Source organism: Monopterus albus, unplaced genomic scaffold (genome assembly GCF_001952655.1).
Source record: "Monopterus albus unplaced genomic scaffold, M_albus_1.0 scaffold70.1, whole genome shotgun sequence".
Lineage (NCBI taxonomy): Eukaryota > Metazoa > Chordata > Actinopteri > Synbranchiformes > Synbranchidae > Monopterus > Monopterus albus.
The window spans coordinates 285,114-308,477 of NW_018127950.1; the positions used below are offsets into that span (position 1 = coordinate 285,114).

Genomic DNA, 23,364 nt, shown 5'->3' on the forward strand with positions numbered 1-23,364 from the left:
ATACTGAGCTGAAGGAGTTGCTGCTTCATGGCCTCCTGAGACTCTTCAAAGTTCTGGTGCTGCAAAGATGAAAACAGCAGAGTCAGCGCTTAGTCCATGTTGATGTCATGTGTTCACCAAATGTCTCAGCCTTTCTAAAACTGATTTTTGCATTAGCTTTTCAGTTTGTAACTGTAACAAAGGTCACAAATGTAGCAATATGTGCTTTCTGTTTTCATTTAAACCAGAACTGCTGATGAAGCGTGATGTCACTACACAAGAATCAACACAGCTGTACAGCCAGGATTCTCCTCTGAAGAACATAAGTAGAGGAACTAAACTAAACCAGAGGTTTGTGACTGCTCCTGAAAAAGAGGTAAGTCTCTACACACCACCAGCTCCATGAAGCCCGTCAGACACCAGAAAGACTCCACCTCGTTCTGGGTGACGAACAGGAGCGGGGAAAGGAGATCACTCATCCCTTGCACATAACCTGGACAGATGGACAAGTTTGGTCACTGATGTTACCAAAACAAACACATTAGCTTTAGATACTACTACAGAAAAGAAGAAGGAAGAATGCTATATTTGAATAAAATTCGAGTCCTTTGGCTGTTTTAATCACTCTCCATCTCAAAAAGCAAGTCTGATGAGTCGTTCTGTCCCACTCTCTCTGCGCAGAAGCATGTGACTTTTTTGGTCTGGCAGCCACTGTTTATGACTTTTAGCTGCAGAGAGGTCTCCAAGGCTTTTCAAATGGCTGCTTGCGATTCCAACAACTCTACAGTTAATTTACAGAACATATTTTGAAAACACATGCTAGGGGTGTTGGGATAGCAACAGAAGCACTGTAGGCAGCAGAGTGTCATATAGAGAGGTAGGTTAGCAGAACAACACTACACCCTGACCCATTTTCACTTGATTTATCGGACAACAACTAAGACAGATATCTTAGTTAATGCACCTTTACGATTACTAAGCAAATAATTTAGAAGACACAAATGACAAATGATAAAAGAGATTTATTGCTTGCACAGGCCAATCCTCTTGAGTAATTACTTAATATTTGTATTGGCACTGACAGTGTTAGTGTACCTCTGTTTGCCAACAACTTATAAATACATACCCAGATCAAAGTTGTACATGCAGTAAGTCATCAGCACATCATGAAGCAGAGTCAGCCCGGGGTTGTCATTCCCAGAGAAGAAAGTGTTGTGTCTGTCTGTCCTGCTGACATCTCTCTCTGTCACAACAGAACAAAGGCAGTTCAACTTCAACACCTCCTGCTCTAGCAGGCAGCTGACTGATACAGTGAACAGATCTTCTGTAAGTTGACAGACTGCAGGGCTGACCTATCAGGCTTCTGTATCCTCTGAGGAGGGAGTTTCTCATCTCCTGCTCTTCACTGACCGACTTCCACTGCACCTTCATTCTGAAGTACTCATCCCTACAGACACAGGAAGGCATAAGTTGAGAAGAGAAGATCTGTATAAAACTAAAGTATCAAACCATCAAAAAGACATCTTAGAGGGGATGCACTATTATAAAATCACTAACGTTTTGGCCAGCAATATATCTTCCCTTTCCTTAGCAGTGCTGTTCCATGGATAAAAACCCAGGAGAAATTTCCAGACCTCATTCCTCAGTGAGGGTATGATGCCCTGCAAGAGACAAGAATGACATCAGAAGAAATGCATATCTAGTAGACGGTTGAAAACAGTAAACAGAAGGCATCTTCTACAAAGACAGGATATTTACTCTGTATTTCCAGTCTTACCCCTCTGAACACAAGCTTTTTGATTATCTCTGGGTTCTTCACACGCCCCTCTGGGTCCAGAAAATCCTTCCACTTATCTAGAGGTGGTCCTCTGGTTACGTTTGGTCTGGGGCCAAGTTCAACCCCCTTGATGGAAGACAAAAACAAAGATGAACAACTGATTGTCTCTGTTTCTCACATCTCTTCTCACATGTGTAACAACCTGGGATCACCTGTAAACACACTAACATCTTAACTAAGTGGTTCTTTTTGTGTCTTACACAGGTGATGAGTTCAAAGCCGGGCTCATCGTCAGACTGCTGGGGCATGCCAGGATCATTAGCACTACGAGAGTGGCTATGTAACTCTGGAGGCCGAAGTGCCACCCTGAAGAAATTGGTGACTTTGGAGAATCCACTGAATGTTGTGGCATAGGGGTCCTGAATAAATCTCTGTTTGTGCAGAAAAACAACAGAAACACAAAGAAGAGCAAACATAGGGGTGTTTTACTTGGAGTGAGGATTACAACAAACTCACTACAGCTCATCTTCTCCCACATTTTGGCTTGACAGGGAGACATTTCAGTTACTCGTTGCAGCACTGACAATGCTTCATTATGAGGGAACAAGTGTGAGTGGAGGTTAGAATCCTCAGTGATTAGGATGTAAATTTTTAAACAAAGTGTGGCCCGGAGTGTGACTTTGACCAGTTAATCAGTACTGATCAACAAGCTTATGAAATCTCAAAGAATGTAAAGTTACTTTGTGCTGTGATGCAGTTAAAAAACTGATAACATCATGGCCCCTTTAAATGAACTACAGACTACTTTCTTCCATTGTTTTTCTTTAAAATACCAAAAGTAAATAAGGTTATATTACCGAGACAAGATCCGAGCTGCCATCATCACAGAGCTGCAGCTTGTCAAAGGATTGCGAGAGAGCGCCTGAGTCATGAGGGTAGGCGAGGAAGAGCCGTCCATCAACCGGGGACCTAATGATAGCAAGAGCCATGTAATTAGTACGCTTTTTTAAGATGTCAACAAAGATGTAAACACTGAAACTGTCCTGAGATCAAGTCTAATTGCAGATGGGTTTGAGATGATAGTACTTACGGGTCAAGGATGATGTAATGGTGCAGAGCCCTAAGAAGTTCCCTGGTTCCGCCTCTGTGGAAGTGCAGAGGAGGAAGCGGGTGACCTCCCCTACTAGTCAACACTAGGAAGTTTCGACCAAAAGAGAAGCGGGCCCGCCGAAGAGAGTACAACTCTGAGAGAGGCAGAGAGAACGACCACTGACCTGGAGGTGAAATAGGGAATATTTAGTTTCACCCATCCTTTGTCAATATACAGAAAGTCTTTTCCCAGGGTGACAGAAACATAAACTGCACCTGATACTTTGACAGGAACACATTCTCGATCCTTCTTCACAGTGCTGATAACTGCCCAGTCTGGTTCATAACCAGGGTCAAAGTTCGTATCCTCCTCTCCATCCTAATTAGTAAGAAGTGGGTAGTATGGGAGTTACATGACAGAAAAATACTCCCACTATTGTCCTATTTATGTGGAGCAAACCAATGTCTACTGACTTTTTTGGTGTAGAATACAGCGGGAGTGCTGCCAGCCTCATCCTGCAGTGGGCTCCACTCTAAAGCTGGCACCCCAGCCTAAAACAAAGACATGGTTAATAACTCCAGTGCTTTTCTCACCACCCTCTTTGTATCTAAACAAGCTAGAGTCACACAGATTTGCCTACCCGCTCCACAATGCGGATAAACCCTGGCATGGATGTGTCCAGGCTACCCTTCTTGGCGTTTGTGTGGAGGTACACCCCCTCCTTCTCAAATATCATCTGAGGAAAAAGAAATCCCACATAAAGCAGTGAAGCGCAACTGTGAAATGACAGCAGAGTGGAAGAGATAGCTCACTTCTAAAAAGGCTCAGATCTAAAATCTAACACTTGGTGCACTGTCATACATACATACATACATATAGGTTACATACATAGGTACATATAGGTTGCCAGTTTGATATATGGTCAGATACAGATGAAAATAAAACTTTACATTGTTCCTACTTGTTTGTGAAACTGGGTAATTAACTAAAAATCTAATTAAAGGATTATCACAATACCGATTCATTTTAGGGATTCACTGACTGCGACCTTTCTACCTAATCAGATAAATAAAATCAGGTCTTCTTTATTGCACAAACTGTAACATTACCAACAGACCAAACAAAATAGCATGTATAGGGATCAAGAGCTCCACCGTATTTTAAAACATAGCTGTGACAGATAAGTGAGATCGCATAACAAAGGCTCTGGGAAATGACAGAGGCACATCACATGATTTCAGGGTGGCCGGGCGGTCACCTGGCCAGAAACTCGACTAGAAAACTTTGCTTTAGACTTTGCTGTGATGAGCTAGTATCGACCAACTTAGCTATAGAGTCTGAATGGTTGTACATATATCGGCTAGATATACATCTTTTATACCATCCACATGGCAACATGTAGCTGACAGTTTTATTCTATGGAAGGTTACTGAAAAACTATAAGTTAACGTTAGCTAGCTCAACATCAGCTTACACTGACACTAAACTCGAATAGCTGCACCCAAAATTTCACAGCCGAATGGGAAGGACGTTGTCAGTATTCACAAATTTAAATAACGACAGCAAGATAATCATAATAATAATAACCATAAAGTTATCGTATAAACTCCAGAATACCTTGTAATCTTCAGCGGTTTGCTCCATTTCCCCAAAGCTTGTGTCACACTGCTTCGTTATTCCTCCAAAACAAACGTTACGTCATACTTCCTGTTTACACAGAGACCCGCCCCCATAGGAGACGTCATGAACCAACGCGTGACAATCAGGCAATGACACTAGATAGATAGATAGAAATACTTTCTTAATCCCAATCTGGGAAATTGCATTGTTTCAGCAGCGGTTCACACTCAATATCAAGCACACATACCAATAAATAGAATAGATAACCCACTAAAATATAAAACAAATAAAAATACATTAAAAGTTAGAAACAAACCCAACACAATCAAGTACATATACATAATCACATGATGAATCAAACATATGCAAATCTATACAAAAGGTGATTCAGTATACAATTACTGTCAATCCAGGAAACATCTAATGCTCCAAGATGATGTATTGTACAAATTAATGGAATAAGGCAGGAAAGATTTCCTATAACGTGCTTTACAGCAACGAAGCTGTCGAAATCTTTTAGCGAAGGAGCTCCACTGTCTATCAAGCACAAATCGGAGAGGATGGTCAGAGTTATCCATAATTGATAACAGCTTGTTTAGTGTTCTCCTCTAGATAAATAGTTTCTGTAGTCAGTTTTTTTTTTTTGCATCACTTTAGTCACTTGTATCTATCTTTAAATTACTGACCAAACGTGGCAGTACGCTATCATTTCTAAGTTCACGCTTGTATTGATTTGCATTAATTTTGTATTGAGTTCTAAACGGTGAACACTAGAGGGCGCTAATCACACCACTTGTTTACAGTACAACATTTGACTCCACCAACTTGTGCTAAAAGAGGACATGAAGTTAATTGGGGCGAGAGTACAGGATACCGAGGATAGATTTAGGTTTAAACAGATGATTCGATGTGGCGAACCCTAACGGGAACAGCCGAAAGAAGAAGAAGAAGCTTTGACTCCACCAACCAATGATGTCATTGGCATAGAAGCGGATATAACAAACGTTCCTCATTGTGACAACTGGGGGGCAGTGGACACTCACAGTTCTAAACTCAGGCCCACAGTGACACTCACCTTTGTCAAGTCAGAAACAATAAAAAACAAACAAAAAAAAAAAAAAAACTGCGACCCTTCTTTTTAATACCTTCAAGTTTTAGAGTTCCAAGTGTGATACTTAACGCAAGTTTTGGAACGTTGTCTCCAACGGTGATCACTGCTCCACATGGGGGAAGGAAGAAATAAAAATAACTAACACTGATCTACCATTAATACAAAACTCTTTGTATGTATGATTCTTAACACTGGTTGGATTTTTTTTTTGACAAACAACAAAGTGGTGGGAATTAAATAGCCTAATAAGGATAAGGATAATCACCTTTATTGGCCAAGTATGTTACACACAAGGAATTTATTTCCGGTACAGAACCGGATTACAATTACTTAAACATGGTTCTGCTACTTCATACTTTAGCCCCACCTTTACTAGCTGCAACATTTAAATTAATGTATTAATTAATGTATGCAATAATGCAAAATTATAATCCAATAACATAATATACATTAATTCTACATAATTACTACTTTTACCTTTGGTACTGAAAAAATATCAGAATGCTTTTAGAATGCAGTGCTTTTGGCTGCAGTAGTGTTTTTGTTATTATTACTTAAGTAAAGAATCTGAGTACTTCTTGCAGCACTGCAGCTGACCAATATGCACAATTCTGCATATGTTCACTTATGCATACATGTGCACAGGAATGGCTTGACTGTGAAACTATTATATTTCCTCATATAACTAGCCAAACACAGGGCTTGTATCACAGGATTTCTGCTCTCCGATTTTAACTGATATTCAACATTTAAACATTAACATTATTATAATTAATTAAAAAATTGATATGATTGATTTTGCACGATGTTACAAGAAAAGAAACACATAATAATCTGTGGGTAATGTGGTATTTCATAAACTTTGAACATAAAGGAATCAAATTACACAACTCTACTCAAATCCAGGGCGTGCAGTTTATTGGAACAAATTACAGGGGTTCATATTGCATGTATATAATAAATTGTATACATTTATGACATATATAGGTTTACTAACATTAGGCTACTAGCACTAATGTGAATACCACTATAAATTAATCTAACAGCTGCAGTGACAAGTTCACCTTCAGAAACAAAGTGTAGCCTAACTGTGTGACTAGTGAGCAGATGGTGGGTTTATGTGACGAGGTGGGCTACAAACGTCCACGAGAACAAGACGTGCACGAGCCCGCCCACCGAGCTCGGTCATATGTACAACGTGCGTTCGAATGGAAGTCAGTAAACAGGTGACGTCAGGTGAAGTCAAGTATATTAGCGGTACTAAACCGGATACGAGCTGAGTTTAACATTAAAATTAAAAGCATAAATATTTTGTTGAGGTAATAGTAAAAGTGGGCTGCTCATTATGCAATATAATCCATTGCAGAATATATTGGATTATAATTAATGCTAATATAATTGTATTTAAGTATAAAATATACAATTTTAAGTATAAAACAAAAGAAAAGGCAGAAAATGAGCCTAAAGATTAATATGCACTAATATTTACAATATAGACAACAATAAAATACACAAGAAAGAGTATAAAATAGTACATTGTATATTAGCACAACTCTGGTGGATAGTCCAAACATAACTGTACAGTACAATGCAGGAACTGGATTTAATTTGATTTTGCCCACGGAAAATATTTAGACCCTTTACTTAAGTAATAATACAGAGTAAACTAATTTATTACAAGTAAAATTTCACTAAGTAAGCCATATTACTCTTCCACAAAAGTAAAAATAACAAGCGCAATGATATTAATTGCAACATTTTTTTAACTTAAGCATGACGGCTTTTACTTTGAAATCTGTAATCGGAAAAGCGTGTTTTAACGCTTATTAACTTGCTGCTAGTGTAGCGCTTAGCTTGGGGAGAGGAAACTGGCAGAACGTAGAAGGCGAGTGATAAAAAGCAGCAAAGTTTAAGGTTGACAAACACCTGGCAACGTTGAAGAAAAAGCTGAAGAGGTAGGTGAACGTCTTTTCTAATATCTGTAATTTATAATTGCGCGTCTCAGCGCCTGCTATAGCCTGAAAAATGGAGGTGATATGTAGGTCCATCATGAGGAGGTTGGACACAACACTGAATAAACAACAAGATCAACAGCTGCAGCAACCGTGCAGAGGAAAAACCGCAGCATACAGCAAACGAAACGATTGCACAGATGGCAGCAAACGGGATCGTTAGAGAGCCCCAGTAGCTAACATCATAGCAGCTACATTAGTTAGCATTGTTTGGTGTCATGCAGCCCCATCGAAGTGGTGGGGGCTGCAGCAGTCAGAGGCCAGACAAGTTTGACCAGGTTGTGATCGTATCACGTTTACTTGGTGCAGTCAGATTACTTGGCCATATTTGTTGCCTACAGCAGAAAAAACAGAAGCACCAATTTGCAATTTTCTTTCTTTCTACTTATCTTTCATTCTTTCTTTCTCAGCTATACTTGCTTTTGTCTTTTTTCCCAGGTATCACCAGCAATTTGGCAACATCTCTCCCCTGGCTCTGCAGTGCATAAGGACACCACCCACTATATCATATCTTAGTCACCTAGTGCCTCTCTCTGTGATAAATCATTATTTTCCCTCTCATCTGCCCCAGTGCAAAAACTAACATACACCAGCAACACAGAAGAAACATAAGTGAAGTGGTTTTTCAGCCATTGGAGCAAAGTCAGATGCACCATAGCTACCAAAGTTAACTGTCTCTATCTATTTGTTGTGGTGCCCCTAAAATTCACCATTATCTAAGCTTCTGACTAGTTTAAACCTTAAAACTCATTGTCACTCATCAGCATTACTCAGTTGTCTCATCAAGTCTGTCCATTTTAGAAAGCTGTAAACAGCACTTAGCACCATTATGGCCTCCATCACCCAGTCATCTGAGCCTGAGATCCTAGACAACTACAAAGAGAGCTGGCTGGTGCTAATTTCTGCTGCAGAAGCGTATTGCCAAAAGTCTGGCTGTGACCTGGCCATACTTACAGCCTGTAAGAAGTTCCGGTCATCAGCTGGAGACGGAGATGGGCTGAGGAAACGGGAGAGCGGCAGTGCCTTTTCGAGGGAGTTTGATTTCTCCTATAACGTATGGGGGCAGGGGTTTCTGGCCGAGTCAGCACGACGCTACATGGATGACATTGGTGTGCTTCACTCCACCACCGTGCTAACAGCCCAAAAATACACACAGCAGGCTGGAGAAGAGGGTGGAAGCAAGCTGGTGGTTGACCTGACCTCTGACCCTGGACACAGGGGGGTGAGTGGCCTGCTTGTGTTGCATACTGCACAGTGGTGCTTGTTCAAAACCATTTCTGGTGTGTTTCATTCTGTGTTGTTCCAGAGCTACACAGGGGACAGTGGGCTGGGTGGAGTCAGTCCCAATGGCCGACTGTACTCCCAAAGCTACCCATCAATCTACAGCTCAGGAGCTGGTACTGGGCATGGCGCCGGGCAGAATGGTAACAGAGACAGGGAACGGGAGAAGACTTCACTGGAGGCCAGGCGGGGGAGACAGAGGTCTGGGATTGTGGACTTGGAAGAAGAGTGTGAAGATGAGGAAGAAGAGGAAGACATGGATGAGAGGAGACCCTATGGAAGTGAAAGTGCTGGTGAGGAGTGATGCTATTCATCTGTCTCTTTAAATACACTGATTTGCTTCAATTCTGTGGATTTACATCATTTTCTGTTTCAGGTGTCTTCTCCATGGATGAGGACTCTCTGTCGCGGGACTGTGAGCCGTTTGAGTCTGATGGGGAGGAGGAGAGCACTGATGGTAAGAGTTCAGTATGTTGACTGAATATAGTTACATGTGTGCACAGATCCTGGTCTGTGCATTGTTGACATTCATTTTTTCTATTTGCCAAAGGCTCGTTGAGTGAGGATGCTCCTCCACCGCTGCGTGGCATAGCTGTTGGTCAAGCTGCATATTTGTCCCGTCATGCCCACCCCATGGCTCTGGCCCGCTCGCTGCCTGTGTCTGTGCCTGCGTGGGGCTGCAGAGGCAACAGAGCTGCTCAGGGAGACAGCAACAGTGGAGAGCGGGTGAGCACATACCATTTTACTAAAGGAAAGAAGAGGCATGAAGAGATCAAACTGTTGTGGAGTTAGCTGGATAGTTTTTGTCTCAAAGCTACAGCATGCAAATATATTTGTTGTAGAAATATGCTCCAAAACTTGTCTTAATGTGGAGAGGTGCTGTTGAAGCCTACCAGATTCATTGAGCAGCAGTGAAGGGATGCTGTATTAGTTTCTAAAAGGTTTTGAGGAGGATTGACCTCTCTTACCAATTAGAGGGTTTCAATTACTTCTGTTTGATCAGTAAGTTATGTTGCATTCTCGTTTCTTGTAATTTCATAATGACAAATATTTGATAAGCTGGGCAGAGCGTGGCACAGTGGAGCAGGGAGAGGGAGCGCTGGGTGGAGACGAGTGGAGTGATTTGGAGTTTAATGCTACTACTTCCTTAAGTCACATACTTAAGGTAGTATCTTTACCTCAGGTTTACTAAGAGCATGAAGCTACTTTAAACTGGGTTAGATCACCATGGCAAAAATATTAACCTGGTATTTTAAACAGAGAAAAATATCCACACACTTCAGTAAACTGTTAATTATGAATTTCAGTTAGTTTTATCAGACATTAACTTGTCCTTTTAATGAGCTGTTATTTCATTTTATAGGTAGTGTCATCATAGGACAAAAATCACAACTGTCACTGGAAAATAAATGCTTTGCGATTATATTACTCTAGGGTAAAGTTGTAAATGTACTCCACTACTTGAACCAGCTGTTCCTCCAGGACCACCCGTGTTAGGTTTTGTGAAGCCAGCTCACCCACAGAGAGCCAGACTAAGTTAAACTTGCTTCACAGTGCAGAACCCTAATGCACATATAGGGGAACTCCTTAAGGTTTCTGCAGCTCAGTTAGCTGCTGTTCAGTCATTCTAGTACAGACCTATTAGGAAATACAGGAACTAGATCTGGTTTTTATCTGTGCTGACCATATCTGTGACTGACAGTCCTCAGTACAGTCAGATAGTTACGAAACAGTTACATGACTAGAGTAAACGTTCAGGTTATCTGCAGGCTTGAAAAGTATTGAATGGTGTTTCCTAAAAAAAAAAAAAAAAGCTCAGGAAGTATTAAAAGTCTTGCATTTAATTTACAAGGAAGGCAGTAGCTTTAGTTAGTAAATGTTTCAATAGTAGAATGCAGGCTCTCAGAACCATTTTGTTTTTCCTGTTTTGTGGCGTTTCACTGAGAACCATTGCCTTTGTTCAGCTTAACCAAAATGCAAAAACAGACATCCCTAAAAGAAATACATAATGACAACATTTATAAGTTGTGTTTTGGTTTTGATGTTTTCACTTGACATACTGCCTCCTGTCTAAGGATGAAACAAAGGAGCTATTCATTTCTTAGTTTCCTGGCACATCAGCTCATAGGTCCATCAGTTCATGTGACAGTATATGTGTGTGTGACTTTTGTGCAGGGTTGTGCTATATATTTTACAAGTAACATTTCAGAATGTCAAATGCCATCTTCTGAGAGCACAAACAACAGGAAGTGATCATTAAACAACAGAAATGTAATCCAGTTTTCCTACTGATGTGCATATGTTCTCCTAACTTCCCCTGACGATTGTGTGCTACGTTAACATGCAGTCTCTTTGTGTCTGTCCATGAGGTGGGCTGTGCTGACCTGGAGCACATCGCAGCCAGTATGAAGGCCCTGCTGGTGCCCGGAGCCACTGATGGAACAGAAATGTTCGGGGCCTTGCCTCGGCCCCGTCTGAACACAGGAGACTTCTCCCTCAAGCACTGAGTGAGAGTGAGGGCGAGACAAGAGAAAAAAATCGTTGGAGTGATGAACGAGATGTGGAGAGAATGACAGGGGGAGATGTGGACCTGCTTGTACCATCATTTATTTCTCACTAACCAAAATGAATGGCACATGCTGCAGGGAGTAACAAGAAAAAGAAATGTGAACACTAAACATTTTCAACACTATTCTCTGACCCCACCCCCCTCCTCCTTGTCACTACACATTTCACAATTCTAGTGACTACACATCCCCCAACACTACATTAGGATTGGACCTCAAGATGTGTGTAGTGACCCACTGCACTGTTTAAAAAAGGACACTAAAACTGGGTGTGTAATATTCCCACCGTTAAGGCTGAGTGTTATGAACCTCCTGTGCTGATGCTAAGTTTTTCGGAAGTTCACCCTCTGCTCTAATTACCTATTTAGCGATAAGAACCCTTGGGAGCAGCCACCAGTACCTTATTGTAGCTCCAGCACCTCATACAAATGCAATTTTGAGTGATATTAGTATTATTGCAATGTGAAGTAGCTCTAAAGTGTCAGATATGCAGCAAAATGTGAGCTGTCAGGAACTTAAAACTATTCATAAAAGTGATACAAAATTAATCTAAAGGGGTAGTTTGTTAACATTTTGGGAAATATGCATATTTTCTTTTTGAGAGATAAAGATTGATACTACTTTCAGATATGTCTGTTGCATACGACTCTAGAATCAGGAAACCGTTAGCTTAGCATAGAAACTGGAAGCAAGGAGAGGTAGCTAGCCTGAAATCACTCCTACTAGCAGCTCTAAAGCTCTCTAATTAACAAGGTGATATTATCTTGTTTGTTAATTTGCGCATGAACATGAATATAAAAATGAAAAGTCTTGGTTTTGTGCAGAGGTAGGTCCTGTTACTTGATTCACCCAGCACGTCTGCAGTGTCTCTACCCATAGGCTGCATGTTGGAAGACTTGAAATAACATGGAAATTGGCCATTATTCCCAACATACTTGGAACAATTTGACAAGTGAAACTAGAGACAAACTGTAGCTTTCTGTTTTCATGAATGGAATTAATTGTTAATTGAATTTTATGTAGATGTATTTCTCCAGCATCACAAAGTTGTTTTTTTTCTGACCTGGTTGCTTGTAATGACAGTAGTGCTAGTGTCTGGTAACCTCACTGTGCAGATAAGACTCCAGGATGTTGCTACTTTTGGGTGTGTTTTTTTTCTAAGAAATACATACAACATAAACTCCCTATAAAACTTCCCATCTTTACATTTCTATGTGTGCAGTTTAAACAAATGAGATATAAAGTGTTATTTAGTGAGCTTTAAAAACTTTAGTAGCCATACTTTTGAATGTCAAAGGCTAACTGTTGTTGCTAATTGTTTTTCCCACCTTCCTGTCTTTATGTTAAGCTAGGCTAATCCCATACTTAAGGCACAGAAATGAGAGTGGTGTCAGTCATCCTGTTCTAAATCTTGAAAAGAAAGTGTTATTTTCAAAGTGGTAAAATATTCCTTGAAATTTTGCAGTTGGCAGGGAGAATCCAGCCTTTGTAGCGGAGAATACCTTTTGAGTTTGCTAACCAAACATTTTTTCAAAAAACACATTTAACTACATGGAGTTAATGACATTAAATACAGTACAAAAATATTTGCATCTGTAAGTCATGAACCCTTTATCTTGAAGAGGTCAGTTTTATTAATAATTTTAATGATATGGTCTTTGCGTTCACTCAGCATCTTATATGCTAAAGTGCTAGCATGCTGTGCCAGATCTTTCCCATGACAACAGGAATATTTTCTTTATATGCTCCCATAGTTAACCAGATAACATGACCGGCTGGCAAATAGTTGGACTTCCCTTCCCCCCCAAAAAACAACAACACACCAATCTATTCCTTAATGGGGTAGAAACCAGAGAAATGGTTAACCTAATGTGAAGCTGGTGGCTTTTCAAAACATGAGTGGAGGGCTCCAGCATACATGCCTATTTGTACTTTTACTTTTGCCAATGACTGACTGATAGAATGAATGTAAATCAGTATTGTTTTTTTTTTTTTTTGCTCCAGATATCTTTTTTGAAATAACCGAATGAATGAGAAAGTTACTGTGTGAAAGAGAGAGAGAGAGTAATTTGGGTTGGTTTGAAAGGATCAAATGTCAGTTTCTGACATTTCCAAATAAATGTTCTGTTAATTTCTTTTATGTTTCCAATAAAGGAGCAACACCAAAAAAGAGAAAGACTCATTGCATAATTATATGGGAGGCTGCAGTATTAATAAAACCCTTTAGAGGGCATAAGCACTCTACTGTACAAGTAAAGACAATGAGTTAATAGCATATTTCTTCAGATAAGCTGAATTCAGCACATCGAAGAGACAGACTGTAAAGTTAACCACTCAAGCACATACAGAGTCCTGTGTAAAATAAAAATATTCACAACTTTGCCTATTTTGGTGTCAGAGGGAAAAATCCAAACAGAAAGTGGGAGACTAATAGTGAAGAGACAGAAGCAGTTCAGATAAGGATGGCATTGTCAAGAAACAGATGGAGAATGAAAAAAAAACAATGAACTAAATATTCATTGTCTTTATAAGACAGAGAACCCTGTAGTTTGTCATCTAAATTCATATTTGTGAATTTAATATTGAATATTGACTTTTGAATTATCTGCCCAGATTTGGTAAATTGCAAAAAGAAGATGTTAAAGTGACAATCCCCAGCATTTTGTTTAGCTTGAATTGAGCTTTGAGTATAGGCAGGTTGGATATTTTTTAACACAAATACTGTAGTAATAGTCAATACAGAGTGTGGTTTACTATTGCTTTTATTCTGCTTTCTTGTATATCTTATTGTAATATTTAAAAAAAAAACCCATTCTTTAAACATGGCGGCAGCTTTCCTAAGGGTGACCAACAGGAGAAATGTAAGAGAATTAGACGAAAATACATTCAACTTTATCTTGAGTTGATCAAATTTACATGAGACTATTTAATTAACCTACTGTATTTCATTATCCCTTGGTGATTTACAGTGATTTTCCAATAGCAATATGTCATGTTGCTCTTTATCTTCCAGTAGCAGTACCAGTAGCAGCACTGCTTTTCCTTCTTGGAAAAGAAAGAGATAGGCTAGTGTGTCTTAAGTACAGCTTGTCCATGTGACAAATAGATGTTATATACAGAATATGCTTTGTGGCATCCCCTCACAATTGATTTGTATACCAATTCAAATGCACAGCACCTTCCAGAGTGGCCTGAAAGTCAGCTCCAGTCAGCTACTTTAAACCCTCTCATCTTTATGAAGCTGCTCTCCAGCAGTGCTTTTCTCAGGCTGCCAGTCATTGTCAGTAAATCACGTCAACATACAGGAGATCACAGAGGAGAGTGTGTGCAGTGTCAGCTCAGCTCTGATACATGGAAGTCTCAGTGTGTCGATCAAGGTTTACGTTTCAAGATAAAGAACCCAAAGGCCTTAGCATATATTTGTTGTGGGTACACATCATGCCCACTAACTGCAGGATTCTAAGAAGACTGTCAGTGTGATGCTATTACTTGACACTGCTGAGAGCATGTTTGTCATGTTGTGGGCTGGTGTGTTAATCTCCCTTTGTCCATTCCTCCCACAGTCCTTGAGTCACTCTGTGTCTTCTGATAGTAAATGAAAACAGTGATCCAGTGGCCTACTGGCCAGTCTGGTCATCATTTGTCACCCCCTCTGTGTAGGTCATCCACACTCGTTACTGTTTCTCAGATTTCACAAAATCAAGTACTATACAAAAGTACAATTTTTGGGTGTCTGTACTTTGCTTTTCTGCTACTCCATACTTTGACTTCACCACATTTCAGACAAAAATATTGTACTTTGTACTCGCTACATTTATTTGATAAATTTAGTTACTTCTCACAATGAAATTAATATAAAAAAAATAAAGCATAATCATAAGACATCACTGATCCTTGATGGGAAGTTCACGAGCTACACAAGAGCATGTAAAGTACTTCAAATTATAAGCATATAAGGTAACTATGCTAACATTAGCGGTGATGGTCACAATAATGCATCAGTAACTGTAATCCAATAAAATGATATACATTAATGGAAAATGGGCCATTCTGCATAATGAGTATTTTAACTTTTGGTATTTTAAGTACATTTTCATGGTAATGCTTTTACACTTTTACTTAAGTATCATTTTTAATGCATGACTTTTACTTTTAGCAGTGTATTTACTGGGGTATTGATACCTTTATTTAAGTAAACAATCAGAATACTTAAACCACTAATATTTTCATAGTAATCTCTTTACTTCCACACTTTGATGAATAATTTTTTATTCATATTAACACCATCCATTTGCAAATTAATTAAATATATTTAATTTTGTACTGACTATATTTTGTTGCTTCTTAGAAGACCCAAATGCCTGGTGTACAGAAGAAAGGTGTAATTATGCCACCACATGGAAAATAAACCCAAACACAGTCCACGCTATCATGTAACTTTTTTATTATTTTAGAATTTGCAGGCAGCTCACTATCTCACAGTGATTTTTTTCTTCACTAATCAGAATGTGATTGAGAATATACTGTATGTACAGAGCCACTGCCTATTTATGTGCATTTTATTCCAATTGGAATATTACTGTACTCCAAAATCTAAGCATCAGAGTAAAACTCCAGTCAAGAATTGAGAAATTAAAGTATTCAGTCTTACGTTATTCAGTTCAAGTAATAAATACTTTATTTTCACATCAGTATTAAAATGCAGTCATCTGCCATGCACAGCATCTCGTCTATACTGTGCAGGTTTCAGTGGTGTGTGACAGACACTTCTTTCCATTAAATATCATTATGTACAGTGATTAAAAACAGACAAAAACAAACTATTGTTCAGTAAATCTTCCCAAAAACACAAACTTTCCAGTGTGGTGATTATCGGCCACCTCCACCAGCCGCTCCGCCTCCAGCTCCTCCTCCTGATTGGTCCTGAGCACCAGACATCATCAGGAAGAGAACGAGAGGCACGATGTACATCCACTGGAAAAGACAAGAAAAAAAAAAGCAATGTAAATACAACAATATCTTTGTTTCTAGCATGACAAATGTAATTGTGATTACTGACATATCTTTTAAACAGTTACAGATTGGTCATCCCAGATTAGGCTTAATACATTTTCTGAACAAATGTGAAGAAAGGGTGTCAAAGTGGGTGAGAGGCTGTAGAATAAAGAAGAAATCTCAGGATCAAACACCAAACATGCTCAACATTTTTGTAACAATTAAGATCACACTTTAAATTGATCTTGGTGGATCTGCATGGAGGCTGTTCAGTGTTTCTTCATAGCATTTTAAATTACAAAAATGTGAGCTTTATATGACAATGTAGCAGTTTGAAATGTATTGACATTGGACCTGGAAAAAACAATCAAATAGTGGAAAAAGACATTAGTGGGAAACAGGCAGGTGGGTGTCAGTTAGTCACACTGTTTAGAAGTTAAATAAAAAGCTTGACAGAAGAGGAAGGGGGACAGGACAAGCCACAAATACAGTACTTCAGTGGAATCAGCTCTGCTCTCTGTCTCCCCCTGCTGGGGGCTGTGCCGAATTGGTGACCATGAGGAAGATTGCACCTCCCAGAATCAAATACCACTGGAACACAGCACAACACCAAGTCAGCACAGGTCACTGGGCACAGCAAGACAGCTACACACAGCACAGTGCAAAACAAGACAGAGAGATCATAAAAGAGCTCACACGAGCCAATCGACAAGACACAACACTGGGTTCTCTGTGGGAACATTTCCAAAAAATGCGGCTCAGACGGAGAGATGTTTTTATGGCAACTGACAAGTCAAAATGTGAGAAGACAAACCAAATCTCACGATTACTATTTAAAGCGGACCTATTTTTGTGTTACTGAAGTTTAAATGTGAACTTTATGGACAGAATAATCTTAGAATTTGCTGGTTTTGAACTGAAAGCAATCTTCCAGTTACAAGTGATGTATAGCAAGTTAATTTGGTATTTGTTTCATTTAATGTTACCAAAAATGAAAAAAAAAGCCCCTGAGTGCAGGCAACATGTTCAAATGGCCTATTTTTATGAACCATTTGTACAAACCAAACTAAAGGTATGAAAGCATCCTTAGACAAGTCTGAAATGTATGGCAACAGGGAGAACAAACTGAAAATCTGCAACCATTTCAAGGCCTGATTACCAAAGGCAGAGCCTGCTGGCATTATTGGCTAGTACTTACATATTTAGCAAAGAAGGATTTCTGCTCTTGTGGATTCTTTGTTTTCTTCTCAGTTTCCTGTTCCATTCGTTCAAGGAACAGAGCTGTCTCAGGTCTGAAACAAAGTTGGCAATTAGTGTTCAAACAAAATCCCCAAACACAAAGTGAATCTGGAAGGAAGAAAAGCGCAGAGGGACTTGTACAGCCTATGAGAAAATACTGTATGTAAAGCTGCTAAGCCAACTATGAATAAATTCAAGTATAGAGAACAAATGAACAGACACGCAGTCGAGGACTGACCCAGGTGCGTTTACAGGAGCCATGAAGCTGAGTGTGGTGTTGAAAACCTCAAGATCAACTTCATCTTCAACCTCAGTGCCCCTACAGGCACCAGGTATTGTCACTATGGAGACACCAATGAGGTACCCAGAGACATCAGTGTGGAGGGTGATCACATCGCTCAGATGGGACTCGACCATGGCACACTGAAGATCAGATGAAAATGCAGGTTCATATTAGCATTGCAAGAATAATAGTCTACAATTGATATGATGCAGCTTAATCAGATCAATATAACTATAATAATAGTTATTATAGTTATGTTATGCATCATTAAAATAGCAATTAAGATTATGCAGACAGTATATATGGCACAGCCCGACTACAAACCAATTATGAAACAAAAATATATCAACAAAATTAGAGGTAACTGCAGTTTATAGGCTAAAACAAGCCTAGACTCTCATTATCCTTTCAAATTTAACTTGTAAGAGACATTATTGGTAAATAATTTGTCCCACTAATGGCAGGCATCTCACAAAAAATGGATAAACTACTCAGATACTGATGAAACTCTTACATGTACTAATACTCTCATTTCCCCAATGAAGTTTTAATGAGCAACTTACTGTAAAGTGTTTTTCAGAAGAAGATCACTAAAATACATACGGCTCTGACAAATGCTGTAAGGTAACCTTCCATCTGGCGCTCTGTCTGTCTGTCTGCCTGGAGGTAAACACGAGGCACTCTGATTCTGTACAGACCATCCACTGCAGCCACTTCCTGCGGAGTCATCCAAATTCAAACCAAACATAGAGAGGCAGTTACAATAAAATTCTTCTGTGCAGCCTCTAACTTCAGATTGAATTGCCCAAGTTTTCTCATCAGTGGTCATTATAAATTTGTAATAAACTTGCTGCAGTCTCTTGATCTATGGTAATTAACAATACTTAATTGCTAATTTTAATCATCATAGGTTACCTTCAGTTTGATTCTGTCTTCCTCTGATAGCTGGTTCTGACTTAGTGAGACACTTGGCTCCCTTCCACTTTTCAACACCAGTGCTCCACGAACCTGAAACTTTGCTACATCTTCTGAAACATGAAGGACAATATACAGTAAGAACAGGACAGACACCACTAATAAATCACTGGAACGATAAAACCACAAGTACACATTTAATGTTTTCAATGAAAATTTTAGCAGGACATTTAGGCATAATGTTTATTGATCAATCTCTTAATGACTCGTTGGAAAAACGATAAAAAAGAGATTCTAAAATTCAAAGAGGAAGTAAATGTCCATTAAAAACTTCTACATATTGAAGGCCAACATATACACAGAATTTAATTGGACACTGTTACAAAATGTTCAGAAGATATTTTTCACAACGTATTGCTAGCAAAGCTGCCAGCGTACCTAAAATAAATTGTCTCCTTAAGGGAAATAATGCAATAAAAACGCAATGAAGTAAACTACATTATTGTCAATAATAAAACGCAGTTGCAACTTAGTTTTACATAGCGGATTTTATAAAACACATAACCAAATGTAAAGTCTTCACTTATGTTGAGCCAGGTAAACTGAATTGTCGACAAATCAAAAATGTTGAACTGACAGATTTTTGAATGGAGTTTGGTGTGTACATCTCTCCATTCGGATAGCAAAAGGCTGCTTAATTAGCTTACCAGCATTAGCAAAAACGTGTTATAGAACATAACCATAGCAAAGCTTTCTCACCAGCTTCAAATGAGTGTTCCAGAGGCACGGAGAATACATTGAAGTCAGTGTCCAATGCATCACCAACCTGAAAATAAAAATAAAATGTACAGTTAGCCTTCCTAGGCTAATGCTAAACACTTAGATGTTAGCGTTAGCTAACAGGTGCAGGTTTTATTAAATAGTCAAATATTTGAGTTATTTAGTAAGCATTCCACACGCACCCTTCTGCCATTATTACAACATACAAAATCCATGCATACACAAAACAAAACACTGGAAACAACCGCAATTTTAAATAGTAATACACGAGCCATTTTGATAGACACGAGCACCGGAAGACTTTCAAACATACTACTACAGAAACATCAGCATTTCCGGTGATTTTCATAAAAAAGTTTCTAATAATAAGTTATTTTCTTCTCACTTATTTATTTTATCATTGCTTGAAATGTGCATTAATGAGCATTTGTAGGTCTCACTGAAATAAAATTAAATATTAATTCAGGTTAGTTTTCTTTTAAAATTTATTGATTGATTGGTCCACATGTACATGTGTGTAGGCTTACTTGCCTTATGCTGAGAAAAGGCTTCATTACTCAAAGCTTTGTTTACATTATTATCCTACATGCGTGTATATTGCTACCTCTCAGTATTATACTAACATACATTTACTTTTCACTTCTGTTTGCATTTGTACACACTTGGCCAATACAGCAGATTCTGATTCTGATTCAGATTTAGATATGCCAAAGTTGTTATTTGGTGTGCTAGTGCTGTTGCACAGGAAAAGCATTTGGTCTTTGAATGCATATTTCTAGCATTTTGATATTTACAGTATACTGTAAATACAGTGGGTACGGAAAGTATTCAGACCCTCTTGCAGCCATATGCTAAAATCATTTAAGTTCATTTTTTTCCTCATTAATGTACACACAGCACCCCATATTGACAGAAAAACACAGAATTTTTGGCATTTTTGCAGATTTATTAAAAAAGAAAAACTGAAATATCACATGGTCATAAGTATTCAGACCCTTTGCTGTGACACTCATATATTTAACTTAGGCTCTGTCCATTTCATCTGATCATCCCTGAGATGGTTCTACACCTTCATTTGAGTCCAGCGGTGTTTGATTATACTGATTGGACGTGATTAGGAAAGCCACACACCTGTCTATACAGGTATGTGCCAAAAAATTAGAATATCAAGGAAAAGTCCATTTATTTCAATAATTTGTTTCAAAAAGTGAAACTTGTATGTTATATTAGTTCACTGCACACAAAGTGAAATATTTCAAGCCTTTATTTGTTTCAATTTTGATGATTATGGATTAAAGACAAAAAAAACCCAAATCCAGTATTTCACAAAATTAGAATATCATGACAAAGTTCAACATTGTAGGCTCCCTGTGTCCCAATCTAGTCAGCTAATTAATGCAAAACACCTGCAAAGGTTTCCTCAGCCTTGAAATTGTCTCAGTCTGGCTTAGTAGGCTTCAGAATCATGGGGAAGACTGCTGACTTGACGGTTGTGCAGACGACCATCATTGACACCCTCCATAAGGAGGAAAAGTCTCAAAAGGCAATTGCAAAAGAAGCTGGATGCTCACAGAGCGCAGTATGTAGAAAACTGCTATATGCCACATGCACTTAGCTTCAAAATCAGGCGAGGATGAATGTGGCCAAGTACAGGGATATCCTGGACGAAAACCTTCTCCAGAGTGCTCAGGACCTCAGACTGGGCCAAAGGTTCACCTTCCAACAAGACAATGACCCTAAGCACACAGCTAAAATAACGAAGGAGTGGCTTCACAACAACTCCGTGACTGTTCTTGAATGGCCCAGCCAGAGCCCTGACTTAAACCCAATTTAGCATCTCTGGAGAGACCTGAAAATGGCTGTCCACCAACGTTTACCATCCAACCTGACAGAACTGGAGAGGATCTGCAAGGAGGAATGGCAGAGGATCCCCAAATGCAGGTGTGAAAAACTTGTTGCATCATTCCCAAAAAGACTCATGGCTGTATTAGCTCAAAAGGGTGCTTCTACTAAATACTGAGCAAAGGGTCTGAATACTTTCAGTGTATATATATTTCAGTTTTTCTTTTTTAATCTGCAAAAATGTCAAATTCTGTGTTTCTGTCAATATGGGGTGCTGTGTGTATATTAATGAGGAAAAAAATGAACTTAAATGATTTTAGCATATGGCTGCAATATAACGAGTGAAAAATTTAAGGGGGTCTGAATACTTTCCGTACCCACTGTAGTTTTCTTTGTCTGACAGATTGCAGCTAATTGACTTGACCTGAAGGTGTGCGGCTGTCTTGTAACTTGTGAACAGCAATTCCTTGTGCAATTTCTTTGGCACTTTGGTAAATAAAAGCAGTTGTGGTTTCTATTTTTGGCTTAGTGTTCTATATTTTGGCTGCAGCAAAAAAAGTATCAGGAAGGATAATTTACCTAAAAGACAGGTTGAACTGTTAAATAACTAAACAAGTAGTGTGTGTGTATAGGACAGCTAAGTATCCTTTTATAAAATATGTAGGCTACAGGATTGACAGTGTAATATGAGTGATTTAATATCTGCCCAGCCCAAATGCAATCTGTCAAAAGCCATTTCATGGCATGTCTAAAAGGTGTACTGTACATTGAAGTGCATACAGTAAGCTACTTGTTATGACTTTCATCACCAGCAGAGGCTGCTAACAGACCAGATATAAGTAATTTTTGTCAACTGAGCAATAAATGAGAGGGTTGTTGTTGATGTATTAAAATCCTGTAGTCGGCATTCTATGTTTAACCATTTAAAAAAATTTTGTTCATGTATTTATTTTACTTAAATGCCCTTTTAAAAAGTAAATCTGTACTAAACCACCGCTTCACTGAGCTCAAGACCTTAATCAGTGGCTTATTGTATGCACATTCACACATTCAGCTGGGATGAACTGCAGTTCACATTCTTGCAGTTCAGTCTGTATGAATGTGTCATGAATGAGTTTCCAGTGATCTCTGAAGTTGCTAAAACCCTCAGTCCAAGGGTCACCTAACGGGAATGACTTGACCAGAAGAGGCCAAAACTTAAAAAGTAAAGTAAGAGAGCAAAGACAAGCAGGAGGAGGTTTGTGCCAAATGTGATTGATGTGATTCAGTTTTCAATGCTTATTCCTAGCTGAAGATTTCTGCTGACATGCAATAAAACCTCAGTGGAGAGAACTGAGAGACATCCATCATTTCAAACTTAACATTTTAGCATCAAAGCGCTAAAAAGAGTTTTGAATCCAGTGTTAATCCTTTAAAGTTTAGAATATCAAGAAGTCAAGTCTAAATGTATTTTTGGTTATCCAACTAGTTTTCACCCCTTTTGTGTTCACTCTTACACAGATGTCTTGACAAAATTAAATGTCACACCGTATCCAGTTTCGTTTCTGTCCTGTTTGTGAAAATGACAGTTTGGCTCATATTGGAAGATCACTCACAAAAATATCAAATGATGGTAATGTCCTAGATAAAGCCAAAAATATGATTAAAAAACAAACTAAGCAAAGGAGAGATGTGGCTCTGACTTGCAGATTAAAGCATGTTTTGAGGGGCTACTGTAAATCAACCATCCCGTTATCTGGGAGCGACAGTTTATACAAACCATTAAGACATTTTTTCCCTAATATAAAAAAATGCTTTTTTTTTTTTTACATATTAAAAAACATCTTGCTTGACACTGTCATCACTGTTTCTGCCTCCTCCTTCTGTTCCTGTT

The 23,364-nt window shown here is 38.8% G+C and overlaps 3 protein-coding genes across 5 annotated transcripts in view; 1 reads left to right on the forward strand and 2 right to left on the reverse strand.

Annotated features, from left to right (window-relative positions):
- tbc1d17 (TBC1 domain family, member 17) overlaps positions 1 to 4,611 on the reverse strand; it is a 6,302-nt gene extending 1,691 nt beyond the window's left edge. Inside the window, 14 exon segments of the mRNA XM_020605384.1 lie at positions 1 to 2; positions 4 to 59; positions 372 to 472; positions 1,106 to 1,222; positions 1,332 to 1,426; positions 1,537 to 1,640; positions 1,757 to 1,882; positions 2,017 to 2,187; positions 2,614 to 2,725; positions 2,847 to 3,030; positions 3,122 to 3,224; positions 3,320 to 3,397; positions 3,487 to 3,582; positions 4,464 to 4,611. The exon segment at positions 1 to 2 is cut by the window's left edge and continues 33 nt beyond it. Of these exon segments, the coding sequence (XP_020461040.1) occupies positions 1 to 2; positions 4 to 59; positions 372 to 472; positions 1,106 to 1,222; positions 1,332 to 1,426; positions 1,537 to 1,640; positions 1,757 to 1,882; positions 2,017 to 2,187; positions 2,614 to 2,725; positions 2,847 to 3,030; positions 3,122 to 3,224; positions 3,320 to 3,397; positions 3,487 to 3,582; positions 4,464 to 4,490 (1,372 nt within the window). The 5' untranslated portion in view covers positions 4,491 to 4,611.
- A 2,774-nt stretch (positions 4,612 to 7,385) lies between these two features.
- Positions 7,386 to 13,008, forward strand: akt1s1 (AKT1 substrate 1 (proline-rich)). The gene is made up of 6 exons (XM_020605509.1): positions 7,386 to 7,532; positions 8,028 to 8,811; positions 8,896 to 9,163; positions 9,247 to 9,327; positions 9,421 to 9,596; positions 11,240 to 13,008. The coding sequence occupies exons 2-6, from the start codon at positions 8,419 to 8,421 to the stop codon at positions 11,375 to 11,377; spliced, it is 1,056 nt and encodes a 351-aa protein (XP_020461165.1). The 5' UTR covers positions 7,386 to 7,532; positions 8,028 to 8,418; the 3' UTR covers positions 11,378 to 13,008.
- Positions 13,009 to 16,092: 3,084 nt separating this feature from the next.
- Positions 16,093 to 19,972, reverse strand: emc10 (ER membrane protein complex subunit 10). Of its 3 annotated transcripts, XM_020605397.1 has the most exons (8): positions 19,832 to 19,971; positions 19,629 to 19,695; positions 18,870 to 18,982; positions 18,558 to 18,671; positions 17,910 to 18,094; positions 17,631 to 17,724; positions 16,927 to 17,023; positions 16,323 to 16,411 (listed from the first exon to the last, which is right to left on the reverse strand). In XM_020605397.1, the coding sequence occupies exons 1-7, from the start codon at positions 19,958 to 19,960 to the stop codon at positions 16,937 to 16,939; spliced, it is 789 nt and encodes a 262-aa protein (XP_020461053.1). In that variant the 5' UTR covers positions 19,961 to 19,971; the 3' UTR covers positions 16,323 to 16,411; positions 16,927 to 16,936. The 3 variants fall into 3 exon arrangements, with proteins under 3 accessions (XP_020461052.1, XP_020461051.1, XP_020461053.1); XM_020605396.1 differs by lacking the exon at positions 16,927 to 17,023 and having other exon boundaries at positions 16,093 to 16,411; positions 18,870 to 18,979; positions 19,832 to 19,972; XM_020605395.1 differs by lacking the exon at positions 16,927 to 17,023 and having other exon boundaries at positions 16,093 to 16,411.
- Positions 19,973 to 23,364: the final 3,392 nt, after the last annotated feature.